General features: G+C 43.7%; 1 protein-coding gene across 1 annotated transcript in view; it reads right to left on the bottom strand.

Annotated features, from left to right (window-relative positions):
• The window catches only part of BRF1 (BRF1 general transcription factor IIIB subunit), a 250,484-nt gene that overhangs the window by 218,505 nt on the left and 18,876 nt on the right, over positions 1-13,103 (bottom strand). The window contains exon 3 of the mRNA XM_073638665.1: positions 9,715-9,888. Coding sequence (XP_073494766.1) covers positions 9,715-9,888 — 174 coding nt within the window. The remainder of the gene's footprint in view (positions 1-9,714; positions 9,889-13,103) is intronic.

Here is a 13,103-nt window from a genome sequence, read left to right on the forward strand (position 1 = left end):
AAGAGAGAGAGAGAGAGAAAAGCAGAGGCGCAAAGAGAGAGAGAGAGAAAAGCAGAGGCGCAAAGAGAGAGAAAGAGAAAAGCAGAGGCGCAAAGAGAGAGAGAGAAAAGCAAAGGCGCAAAGAGAGAGAGAGAGAAAACCAGAGGCGCAAAGAGAGAGAGAGAGAGAGAAAACCAGAGGCGCAAAGAGAGAGAAAAAACCAGAGGCGCAAAGAGAGAGAAAAAACCAGAGGCGCAAAGAGAGAGAGAAAAGCAGAGGCGCAAGAGAGAGAGAGAGAAAAGCAGAGGCGCAAAGAGAGCGAAAAGCAGAGGCGCAAAGAGAGAGAGAGAGCGAAAAGCAGAGGCGCAAAGAGAGAGAGAGAGAGAGAAAAGCAGAGGCGCAAAGAGAGAGAGAGAGAGAAAAGCAGAGGCGCAAAGAGAGAGAGAGAGAAAAGCAGAGGCGCAAAGAGAGAGAGAGAGAAAAGCAGAGGCGCAAAGAGAGAGAGAGAGAAAAGCAGAGGCGCAAAGAGAGAGAGAGAAAAGCAGAGGCGCAAAGAGAGAGAGAGAAAAGCAAAGGCGCAAAGAGAGAGAGAGAGAAAACCAGAGGCGCAAAGAGAGAGAGAGAGAAAACCAGAGGCGCAAAGAGAGAGAAAAAACCAGAGGCGCAAAGAGAGAGAAAAAACCAGAGGCGCAAAGAGAGAGAAAAAAGCAGAGGCGCAAGAGAGAGAGAGAGAAAAGCAGAGGCGCAAAGAGAGCGAAAAGCAGAGGCGCAAAGAGAGAGAGAGAGAAAAGCAGAGGCGCAAAGAGAGAGAGAGAGAAAAGCAGAGGCGCAAAGAGAGAGAGAGAGAAAAGCAGAGGCGCAAAGAGAGAGAGAGAAAAGCAGAGGCGCAAAGAGAGAGAGAGAGAAAAGCAGAGGCGCAAAGAGAGAGAGAGAAAAGCAGAGGCGCAAAGAGAGAGAGAGAGAAAAGCAGAGGCGCAAAGAGAGAGAGAGAGAAAAGCAGAGGCGCAAAGAGAGAGAGAGAGAAAAGCAGAGGCGCAAAGAGAGAGAGAGAGAAAAGCAGAGGCGCAAAGAGAGAGAGAGAGAAAAGCAGAGGCGCAAAGAGAGAGAGAGAGAAAAGCAAAGGCGCAAAGAGAGAGAGAGAGAAAACCAGAGGCGCAAAGAGAGAGAGAGAGAAAACCAGAGGCGCAAAGAGAGAGAAAAAACCAGAGGCGCAAAGAGAGAGAAAAAACCAGAGGCGCAAAGAGAGAGAAAAAACCAGAGGCGCAAAGAGAGAGAAAAAAGCAGAGGCGCAAGAGAGAGAGAGAGAAAAGCAGAGGCGCAAAGAGAGCGAAAAGCAGAGGCGCAAAGAGAGCGAAAAGCAGAGGCGCAAAGAGAGAGAGAGAGAAAAGCAGAGGCGCAAAGAGAGAGAGAGAGAAAAGCAGAGGCGCAAAGAGAGAGAGAGAGAAAAGCAGAGGCGCAAAGAGAGAGAGAGAAAAGCAGAGGCGCAAAGAGAGAGAGAGAAAAGCAGAGGCGCAAAGAGAGAGAGAGAGAAAAGCAGAGGCGCAAAGAGAGAGAGAGAAAAGCAGAGGCGCAAAGAGAGAGAGAGAAAAGCAGAGGCGCAAAGAGAGAGAGAGAAAAGCAGAGGCGCAAAGAGAGAGAGAGAAAAGCAAAGGCGCAAAGAGAGAGAGAGAAAAGCAAAGGCGCAAAGAGAGAGAGAGAGAAAACCAGAGGCGCAAAGAGAGAGAGAGAGAAAACCAGAGGCGCAAAGAGAGAGAGAGAGAAAACCAGAGGCGCAAAGAGAGAGAAAAAACCAGAGGCGCAAAGAGAGAGAGAAAACCAGAGGCGCAAAGAGAGAGAGAGAGAGAAAACCAGAGGCGCAAAGAGAGAGAGAGAGAAAACCAGAGGCGCAAAGAGAGAGAAAAAACCAGAGGCGCAAAGAGAGAGAAAAAACCAGAGGCACAAAGAGAGAGAGGGGGAGAGAGAAAAAAAACAGAGGCGCAAAGAGAGAGAGAGAAAAGCAGAGGCGCAAAGAGAGAGAGAAAAGCAGAGGCGCAAAGAGCAAGAAAAAAAGAGGCACAGATTGAGACACAATTTAATCAATCAGGATCCAACCTCAGGTATTTTTAAGGGGGAGAGCTGCAGTAGAGACAAAAGAGCCCTTAAGCATATCTAAAATGTGATGCATAATTTACAGGGTGCCAAAATACCTTCATTGTACTAAGCTAGGGCTATCCTAAAAAATATCCATCCAAGAGGATGCTTTCATAATATCAAGAAAGTCAAATGAGCACCAATACAGCTCAGTACACACTTGAGTGTAAATGATGAATTTTGTTTTTACATATTTTCTGCAATAACAATCTTCTCTGATTATTGCGTTATTTTTTTATTTTTCCTTTCATTTAATTAGTTTTTGGTACAGAATTTAAGCATCATTTCTTTTCAGGCTCCCCATAGAGGACATCAGAGAAAAAATGCACCAGAAGCCGCACAGTTCCCCAGAGTCTTTAGAAGCACAGTGGGCACAAGTTTTCATGAAAACACATTCAGTTTGGTTGGACAGTTAAATGAAGTAGATTTTCTACACAAAAAAAACCCCTAAAAATTAGCACTTACACTAAATGGGAACATGGCCTATGAGAGCTACGGTAGAGGAACAGATTCATTTTCTGCAGAAAATAGAAAGCTGCAGATATTCCTCAGGCTTTATATGAATATGACATAATGATACACAGAAAATATCGCTGGGGTTGCTCTACATCTCCTTTTGTATTATTATTATTTTGTTTTTTTATTTCCCTTGAGTCCAAGAAAATTTCTTCTTCTGTGAAAAAGTCAGGAACCTCCCAATCTAATTTCAATTGCAAAGCCGTTCTGAGCACAATTGCACTGAAATGGCTTTTATTAAACCTCAGACAGAAGAGATGGGAAACGTAGAAGAAGTGGACTCTCCTAAGGAGATGCATGAATCCCAACAGCAATTCTCCAAGAACTTTTTACACGAAATGAAAAAAACAGAAAAAAACAATATAAACCAGCATATTTGGGACAGGCTGGAGCAATAAACAGGTGGCGGAGAGAGAAGCAGGTAATTATTGGTTTAATCAGATGCTATTGATCCGACGCAGCACAATTCAAAGACAAGGCAGATAACAATGTAGCCGTGCCTTTTTGTAATGAGAGGAAAATTCAGCAGAAAAGGGAAATAAAAGGAAGAGATAAAGCAAATGTGGACACAGACGACAATCTATAAGTGACCATTTACATTAAGCACCAAGAACCCCAGTTTTTGAGGAACAAGCCAACCATGTAATATATATTAAGTGTACAGCTTGTTTGGAAGATCACAGGGGGAAAAAATGGATTGAGCATGTTGAATTTCAATATGACCAATCCTTTATATATCTTCATACACAATATATTGCTAATTAGGATACTAAATATAAAGTTAAACAACTTTCTAATTTTTTTTTTTTATTAAAACTATGTCCTATTTGCTGCTGCAAGTCCTTTATCTAGCCAAAGAGATGTGCAAAACTGATCAACATCTAACAGAGCTGTTCCTGATGCCCCTACCTCTCTTCTCTAAGTGTTAGAGATACAGTCGGGAGGGAATTGTAATCAGATCTCCACAGTACGGGAGAAGTTTAAGTATATAGTGTCTCTATGAGGGCATAGAAAGCAGGCTACAAATAAGAAGGAAAGTAAATGAAAAGAAAATAAGAGCAGGATAGAAGCTGTGTCAATATATGAGCTATTGAAGACACCATAGATACACACAATATCCAACCTATATTCCTGAGAAAGACAATCGCAAAAGAGAAAAATCGAAAAATTGGAGTAGGCTGCAAACTGCATATAAGGTGGAATGAAGGTTGCAGTCGGAAACCTATTGCAACTGAAGGTAACCACTAACATATGCTAAAATTATTATTTAGTTTGCATGACAAAAGGTATGTGATGCTCAGAAGAGAAAATATGATGCATCCCAGGTTTGGGGGGTACCTGCTTTTACTATCTATAGAAAGACAGATCATTAGATGCTGAGGTTTAATTCAGGACACAAGGGAGTTTCTCAGAATTGCCAAATGTTTCCTCTCTAGTTTGCCTGAGCTATAGGCATAGTATTAGTTCAGCCCACAAAACACCTGGCAGCAGTGTACGCAGGTGAGAGATGCAATGTGATAAACCTTAAAAAGAAAGCCTGACAACAATGTATTGTAATGGATGACCGGCCTCCCCTTCTGCCGCCGCAGCTGTAGTGACAGATGTCCTGAAAGACACCAGAAAGGTAAGTGCACTCCCCTCTAAACATACAAGCTGGTGGCGACAGCAATGCCTGGAAGCTGGAAATGGTTAAATCAGCAGGAAGATTTATGTAAAGTAATTGCAGGGCGACATGTAAAAGCTTTGTTGCTTAGGGGAAACTTTAATGCAATGCATTACAACAAGCTAAACAAGGCCGGGAATCCAGAAAGGAGGACGAGGCAGGAAGACGACACTGCTCAAAAACAAACACGACATCTTAACATGAAGGGCAAACAAAGAGCAGGTCAGTCAGCTCCTCAAGCAGAAGCCGGGCAACATGCAGGGCAAACAAAGAGCAGGTCAATCAGCTCCACAAGCAGAAGCCGGGCAACATGCAGGGCAAACAAAGAGCAGATCAGTCAGCTCCACAAGCAGAAGCCGGGCAACATGCAGGGCAAACAAAGGGCAGGTCAGTCAGCTCCACAAGCAGTGCAAACAAAGAGCAGGTCAGTCAGCTCCACAAGCAGAAGCCGGGCAACATGCAGGGCAAACAAAGAGCAGATCAGTCAGCTCCACAAGCAAAAGCTGGGCAAACCAAGAGCAGGTCAGTCAGCTCCACAAGCAGAAGCCGGGCAACATGCAGGGCAAACAAAGGGCAGGTCAGTCAGCTCCACAAGCAGTGCAAACAAAGAGCAGGTCAGTCAGCTCCACAAGCAGAAGCCGGGCAACATGCAGTGCAAACAAAGGGCAGGTCAGTCAGCTCCACAAGCAGAAGCCGGGCAACATGCAGTGCAAACAAAGAGCAGGTCAGTCAGCTCCACAAGCAGAAGCCGGGCAACATGCAGTGCAAACAAAGAGCAGGTCAGTCAGCTCCACAAGCAGAAGCCGGGCAACATGCAGGGCAAACAAAGAGCAGGTCAGTCAGCTCCACAAGCAGAAGCCGGGCAACATGCAGGGCAAACAAAGGGCAGGTCAGTCAGCTCCACAAGCAGAAGCCGGGCAACATGCAGTGCAAACAAAGAGTAGGTCAGTCAGCTCCACAAGCAGAAGCCGGGCAACATGCAGTGCAAACAAAGAGCAGGTCAGTCAGCTCTACAAGCAGAAGCCGGGCAACATGCAGGACAAACAAAGGGCAGGTCAGTCAGCTCCACAAGCAGAAGCCGGGCAACATGCAGGGCAAACAAAGAGCAGATCAGTCAGCTCCACAAGCAAAAGCTGGGCAAACCAAGAGCAGGTCAGTCAGCTCCACAAGCAGAAGCCGGGCAACATGCAGGGCAAACAAAGAGCAGATCAGTCAGGTCCTACAAGCAGAAGCCAGGCTCTACCCTAATGTTGGAAAGCCATGATCACATCGCAGATCTGTTCATTAAATGCAGAAGTGTCTACTGAAAGGTCAGGCACTCCACCTGAAAAAAATCTGATTACTAATGCAGTTTGAGAGGGAGCCTGGCATGGACCGATTGCTGCCAAGCAGCTTTACCATTTCTCCGCTCAGCAGTGCCAAGTTTTGATCTGTTAGGCAAAGTCTGTATGTAAGTGAAATACAGCCGGAGGTCAGTTACAACGAACGCATTGTGACCTCTGCTGCCAGATGTTACACTGCAGCAAATGGGATTTTGAAAAGCAAGCAGAAATTAGGAAGCAATTGAAGCGGCACACTGCAAGGGCGCGCGTACACCTAAGAAAGCTGCTGGCTACATGCTCGTTTGAGTGACAACTATCCATTTGGTTCCCCCATATGCATGCATGCCCGGCTGTGTCAGCATGTCTCAAACCGGAGAAGAGAATAACCCGCTGTCAGCTATCGCTGGTGTCAGTTTATTTCCTAAAAGAACAAAAGGATCTACTGTTATGAGGGGGTAGGGACATCCACACACTCATAAGATGATTGGCAGAACTAAAAAAAAAAAAAAATCAGAAGGTCACAAGTTGCATATTTGGTGCAGAATTTCAGGACAGATTTGTGTACAGAAAATCCGTAGCATAATATAGGACCATCTAAGTAAAGTAGATTTTAATAAATTTCATATATATTACAATCCGTAGCATGTCAATTCTTTGTGTGGATTCAGTAAGGATTTCTCCGTTTGCAGCTGGTGAAACCTGCACCTGCGGATTTTGCTGCGGATACTCGGAGGAAAAATGCAATGTATGAACATGTAATGGGACTTAAAGCTCATTTAGATGAGAATGCTTGTTTGACGATTATGTGCTTGTATAAATAGGCAGCTACCCAAGCAAAATGCTTGTTCGATGAGACGATCGGATTGTCTCTGCTGGCACTTAAATCATTCGATAAGCACATCGTCCTGCTTATCATGACGATTTATTTTTTTATGTGCCCAGAAAGATCGTATTAATGATCTTTCTGTGCACATAGAATTCTAAACAGATCAATAAACCACTGATCATCATCTGGTCTAAACTAACCCTTAAGGCCCGCATACACATTAAATTAGGATGGTCCAAACCAGCCAATATCAACGGGTTCGTCCAATAGTCTAATGTGTATGGGGATGCCGGGTGACTAATATTTGGGCGAGATGTTGATCGTGCATGTCCGATTTTGGAGTTCTGATCGAATTGTTTTCCCTGAGATAGCTGACCATACGGCGGCCTGAGATCGGCTGAACAATGCTGAGCCATCTAATGTCTATGACAGGCTTCATTTGCTTATATGTTTAGCTGTGGACAGAGAAGCAGAAAATATTCAAACTAGAAGTTTTTCTATCTTTTGAGTTTACAAACAGATCTTTGATCTTACAGACATGGAAATTAGTCTTGATTTCTCCATTTACCCACACGGATACTTTGTTAAAACCTTTATGCGACCCAACAATAGGCAAACGAACGTTCACTGATCCGTGTAAATATGCTGCCGAATGAGCAAACAGTCAAATCATCGCTGAGGATGTGCTGCCGATAATATACAGTGGGTACGTAAAGTATTCAAGACCCCTTTACATTTTTCACTCTTTGTTTCATTGCAGCCATTTGGTTAATTCTAAAAAGTTCATTTTTTTCTCATTAAAGTACACTCTGCACCCCATCTTGACTGAAAAAAACCGAAATGTAGACATTTTTGCAAATTTATTAAAAAAGAAAAACTGAAATATCACATGGTCATAAGTATTCACCCTTTGCTCAGACACTCATATTTAAGTCACATGCTGTCCATTTCCTTGTGATCCTCCTTGAGATGGTTCTACTCCTTCATTGGAGTCCAGCTGTGTTTAATTAAACTGATAGGACTTGATTTGGAAAGGCACACACCTGTCTATATAAGACCCCAAAGTTCACAGTGCATGTCAGACCAAATGAGAATCATGGGCTCAAAGGTACTGCCCAAGGAGCTCAGAGACAGAATTGTGGCAAGGCACAGATCTGGCCAAGGATACAAAATAATTTCTGCATTACTCAAGGTTCCTAAGAGCACAGTGGCCTCCATAATCCTTAAATGGAAGAAGTTTGGGCCCACCAGAAGTCTTCCTAGACCTGGCCGCCCAGCCAAACTGAGCAATCGTGGGAGAAAATCCTTGGTGAGAGAGGTAAAGAAGAACCCCAAGATCACTGTGGCTGAGCTCCAGAGATGCAGTAGGGAGATGGGAGAAAGTTCCACAAAGTCAACTATCACTGCAGCCCTCCACCAGTCGGGCCTTTATGGCAGAGTGGCCCGACGGAAGCCTCTCCTCAGTGCAAGACATATGAAAGCCCGCATAGAGTTTCCTGAAAAACACATGAAGGACTCCCAGACTATGAGAAATAAGATTCTCTGGTCTGATGAGACGAAGATAGAACTTTTTGGTGATAATTCTAAGCGGTATGTGTGGAGAAAACCAGGCACTGCTCATCACCTGCCCAATACAATCCCAACAGTGAAACATGGTGGTGGCAGCATCATGCTATGGGGGTGTTTTTCAGCTGTAGGGACAGAACTGGTTGCAACTGAAGGAAGCATGAATGCGGCCAAGTACAGAGATATCCTGGATGAAAACCTCTTCCAGAGTGCTCTGGACCTCAGACTTGGCTGAAGGTTCACCTTCCAACAAGACAATGACCCTAAGCACACAGCTAAAATAACAAAGGAGTGGCTTCAGAACAACTCTGTGACCATTCTTGACTGGCCCAGACAGAGGACTGACCTAAACCCAATTGAGCATCTCTGGAGAGACCTGAAAATGGCTGTCCACCAACGTTCACCATCCAACCTGATGGAACTGGAGAGGATCTGCAAGGAAGAATGGCAGAGGATCCCCAAATCCAGGTGTGAAAACTTGTTGCATCATTTCCAAGAAGACTCATGGATGTACTAGCTCAAAAGGGTGCTTCTACTCAATACTGAGCAAAGGGTCTGAATACTTATGACCATGTGATATTTCAGTTTTTCTTTTTTAATAAATTTGCAAAAATGTCTACATTTCGTTTTGTTTTTTTTTCAGTCAAGATGGGGTGCAGCGTGTACTTTAATGAGAAAAAAATGAGCTTTTTAGAATTTACCAAATGGCTGCAATGAAACAAAGAGTGAAAAATTTAAAGGGGTCTGAATACTTTCCGTACCCACTGTATGCGCTGTAGGAGTACAGTACGATGTTATTAACGATCTTTGTCCCAATACTGTTTGTATCGGCCCTGTGTGATTAGGCCTTTAATATAGCGCTGACTGGCGTGTACTGTATATAGTTGATCAGTGCTTGTGATCATGTAAATGCACCACCGGGAAGGAGAGAAATCTCGTCTTCATCTTTTCTGATCCTCCTGGAATAAAACCTTCCTATTTTCCTAGAATGGAGTTGTCTATCAGACGCAGTTTACACATTTGATTTTCCAGCAGAGCATTTATTTCCCTGAGAGCCTTCTGTGCATTTCTTTAGCAAACTCCTAGGATAAGGTTTACAATAAGCCTTCCAACATTAAGCCAAAACCCCCAGGCTGTACAAGAGACCCCTGCAAACCAAAATGTCCACCTCTACAAGAGGTCAGTGACACGGTGTTTTGTGAACGCCGGCTGCAGACGCAGACAATTAATAGACACAGTTAATCCGATTATCTGGCAATCAGACAGTACAAGGTAGGCATTACTAAGCCCTCAGACAACCACCGCCAACCATGTCTTGGGTCTCCCTGGACAATGCCCTTGAGATACCTCATGCAGATACTTGGTAACGGCAGAACGTGAGGGAGCTGGGAACAGTCGCTACACGGCGATGCTAAAATAGCTGCCTCCTACATCTCCGTGTAACAACAGGAGTCTCAGGAGACCGGATTTTCCAGCTCGAGTAAGAAAATGAATAAAAGTGTCACACTTAATGTAACATTACGGAGAGGTGAGAAGTAACAGGTATTGTTCAAGGCGGATTGCACAATGTTTATTCTGACAGGTAGTGGGGCCTAATAGCGCATTTATAGCTCATGAAGGTGGAAAACGCTCACACAGAAAAGACTTTGCAAAAATAAAAAAAAAAAAATGTCGTGCTGCTTGTTATACTACCAGAAAAATAAAAAGGATACGAGGAGTTCCTTCTGTCCTACAGACCAGGTAGAGACAGGCGGCTATAACGTGCGTCATCTTCCTACCGCGGGTCAGGTGCTTGCTGACGGCCATTTTGAAGAAGTTGAAGGCGGTGTCCAGACAGTGCTTGTTGAGCTGCAGTTGGACTCCCAAATTATGGATCTGTCTCTTCCCTGGAAAAAAGGAACATGCCGTTACTCTACATCATCAGACAGGTTAATAATCAGCCGGTCCATGAATAATAATAATAATAGCAAATACCTTCAATTAGAAATGTAGTATAGTGCTTCTGATTCGCTGTGTCACTTTCCCCATGTGCAGAGCATTGCAGTATCTTAGGTATCTATGGTTACCACCATTCATATAGTGACAGTTAGTTCTTAGTACGTGGTCATAACCATGGATACCTAAGCTACTGAAATGCCCTGGACATGGGGTAAGCAACACAGCGAATCAGGAGAACTATCCTACATTTCTAATTGGAGCTATTTGCTAATTTTATTACACCTACAACATATTGGGATAGGATCGTGTAGATGGGAACACCCCTTTAAAGGAGTGTCAATCCAGTTCTTAAAACATCAATCAAAGCCAGAGTAAACGGTCTTTACAGTTTATTACACCAAAACAGGCCTGACATTTCAGAGGTGCAGGATGTTGTATGGCAGGACATGGGGCGTCCTGTGGCTCTATAAGAACTGGGTGTGGCATATGACGGAAGTTTTATTCATTAGAAGAAATATTTTTGGGAGCGAATAGTTCTTTAATTCCACATCCGATGGGCCATATCCCAATGATATTTGTTATTTTCCAAATAGAAGGTATACTGAGGTACGGTGGGGCCGCACAAATGTCTGAGTGTGGAATGGGCGCCCATGACCGCTCTACAATGTGGAGGGAGGTTGTACAGGGAGCGATGCAATTAAGTCAAATATAATTAGTAAACAGTGTTGCTTTTTGGGGGGACTATTTTTCCCCGTATGCTAAAAAGACACGTTCCTCCACAGATCCCACATCTTCGTTTCGCACGGACAAAGAAAAAAAAATGGCAGCGTTGTCAAGGTAGCAGCCGCTTGTAAAGTTTTACTACCGTGAATGCGGCAGAAGCACTGAAGCGGATTATCTATAATAAAGTTACAGTTCAAGAACGTGATCGTCCGGCGTAATATTCACGTAAACCTACATACAGCATTCAATGCAATATCAATTATTTTACATTAATACTTAGAATTGTTAAAGTGATACTATACCACATCAGAAGTAGAAAACCCAAGAGGGGTGTTCACTACTGTATCTGTATTTACTGTACCCCCCACAAATCTCAAGAACAAAAATGCACACCTTGCGCCACCGTCTAAGGGGCTAACAGCCAAGTGCTGATCTCAGCTATGTCCGTCACTCCTATAGTCCGCAAGGGAAGGTGAGGCACAGGACGGATGACGGACGCTTACCGCCTGTCTGCACTTCAAATATCTCCAATTAGAAATGAAGAATAGTTTTTCTGATTCACTATGTCGCTTACCTAATGTGCAGGGCATTGCAGTAGCTTAGTATCCATGATTACGACTACTAACAACTAACTGTCATTATACGAGTGGTTGTAACCATGGATACCTAATCTACTGCAATGCCCTGCTCATGAGGTAAGCAACATAGCAAATCAGAAGAACTATACTTCATTTCTAATTGGAGGTATTTGCTAATATTATTATTATTATTCCACCTACTAAATATTGGGATAGGATCTTGAAGATGGAAATACCCCTTTAAGCTGGCCATATTAATGAGATAGCCGTTGGCTGAATGTTCATTTGACAGTTATCGATCCTGAGACCCCCATACACTTTTTGGGCGCTCAGCTTGGCTGATAATTTAGGTGTTTTCAAAAAGGAAAAGTAGAAAGCAGCTGCCAGATTCCTCTTTGAGCGGCTTTTCTCTGCTGAAAACAAAAAGAGTAGGGCCCTGAAATCCCATCTTCTCGATCCTTCTCTCCACTTTTTTGGGGAAAAGTCAGGAGGCGCCCAGATCTGTTAGGAAAAAGTCACAAACAACCTAGATGGTTGACCAGTTCTGCCAAAAGCAAAGGTTGAGCAGTCTTGTCTAATGTGTATGCGGACCCTTAGACTATGGATTATAGGACCGCTGTCAGAATGCCAATCAGCCAGATCTGTATTTTAATGGTAGTTACGGTATATGTAATAAAAAAAAGAAAAGAATGTGAAGCGCATGAACTGGCCACATATACATTTCCTAGGAAGCTTTTAGCCATATTTTGTTGAAAGTAGATGATGAAAGAAAGCAAAAGCAATAGATCAGAAGTACACCAGGTCTTATAGTCATGAATGGACAAGGATAATCTATTCATTTTGCAACAAACCCATTTTACAGAGGGGACGCACGACCCCGGATGATTGTGTGCACGGCATTAGGAGGTCAGTAGCAGAAGGGTCGCACACATCATTATACGCCAGGCTGGATGTGATCAGCAATGCTGCCTGGAAGTCCTGCCCCGAGGACATGAGTCAAAGGTTAAAGCGTTTCTAGACATTATGACTATACGATTAGTAACACCTAGGAGACAACCTTTAAGGGGTTTGGTTATTCTATCAAAGCATCCTCCTCCATCAAAGTCAGCGACCTCATTTAATCTGTTGTGTTATCTATCATTTTTGAAAATGAAATTAATTGTGATGATTTACGCTGGGCTCACGTGCAGCATTTTTGTTGCATTTTCCACCCTCCAAAATACTGCATTCAGATGTTAAAGTCTGTAGCAAACTGAGAAGCAAGTAAGCTTTTTATTTTTTTTTACTGCAGCATGATCTGGGTATGGAGATTTTTTCTGACATTGTTCCTATAGACTCCTATAAAATCACCAAAAACGCTCAAAAAGAGTACATTTTCACTGCAGTTTTTTCATATCTGGCATTAATTATTCTGTTGAATCCATACTGTGTGCACTCCTAAGCTGTACAATGTTCAAGGGGACCCGGGACCCCCACTTACCACAAGTTTATAAGCCGTCCTCGTATTACCATGGTAAACAATACCAGGGGGTCAGGTTGCTACAAGCTCTTTGACATGACAGATGTTAAGTCACTGTCCACCTTGTGACACCGTAACTATCAGTCGGTGAAGGTAGTCATTCCCTCGGGCAGTGGATGAGAGTGCTGACAATGAGTCTTTAATCCTCTGAAAACAGGCAATCAGTCCCATGTCACAGAAGATAAGCATCTCTAAAGGAGTCAAACACTTGGCTGTACAGATCTACAATATGGCACCCGTATCCTGTTACAGGCCCAAAGGGAACCCCAAAATCTAACAATCTATTCTCCCAGATGTGAAGGGCAGCACACAGACACCATACTGCAGCACATGGAGGGCAGAT

This window comes from Phyllobates terribilis, unplaced genomic scaffold, assembly GCF_046119375.1.
Source record: "Phyllobates terribilis strain yellow unplaced genomic scaffold, ASM4611937v1 Scaffold_7__3_contigs__length_470593459, whole genome shotgun sequence".
NCBI lineage: Eukaryota > Metazoa > Chordata > Amphibia > Anura > Dendrobatidae > Phyllobates > Phyllobates terribilis.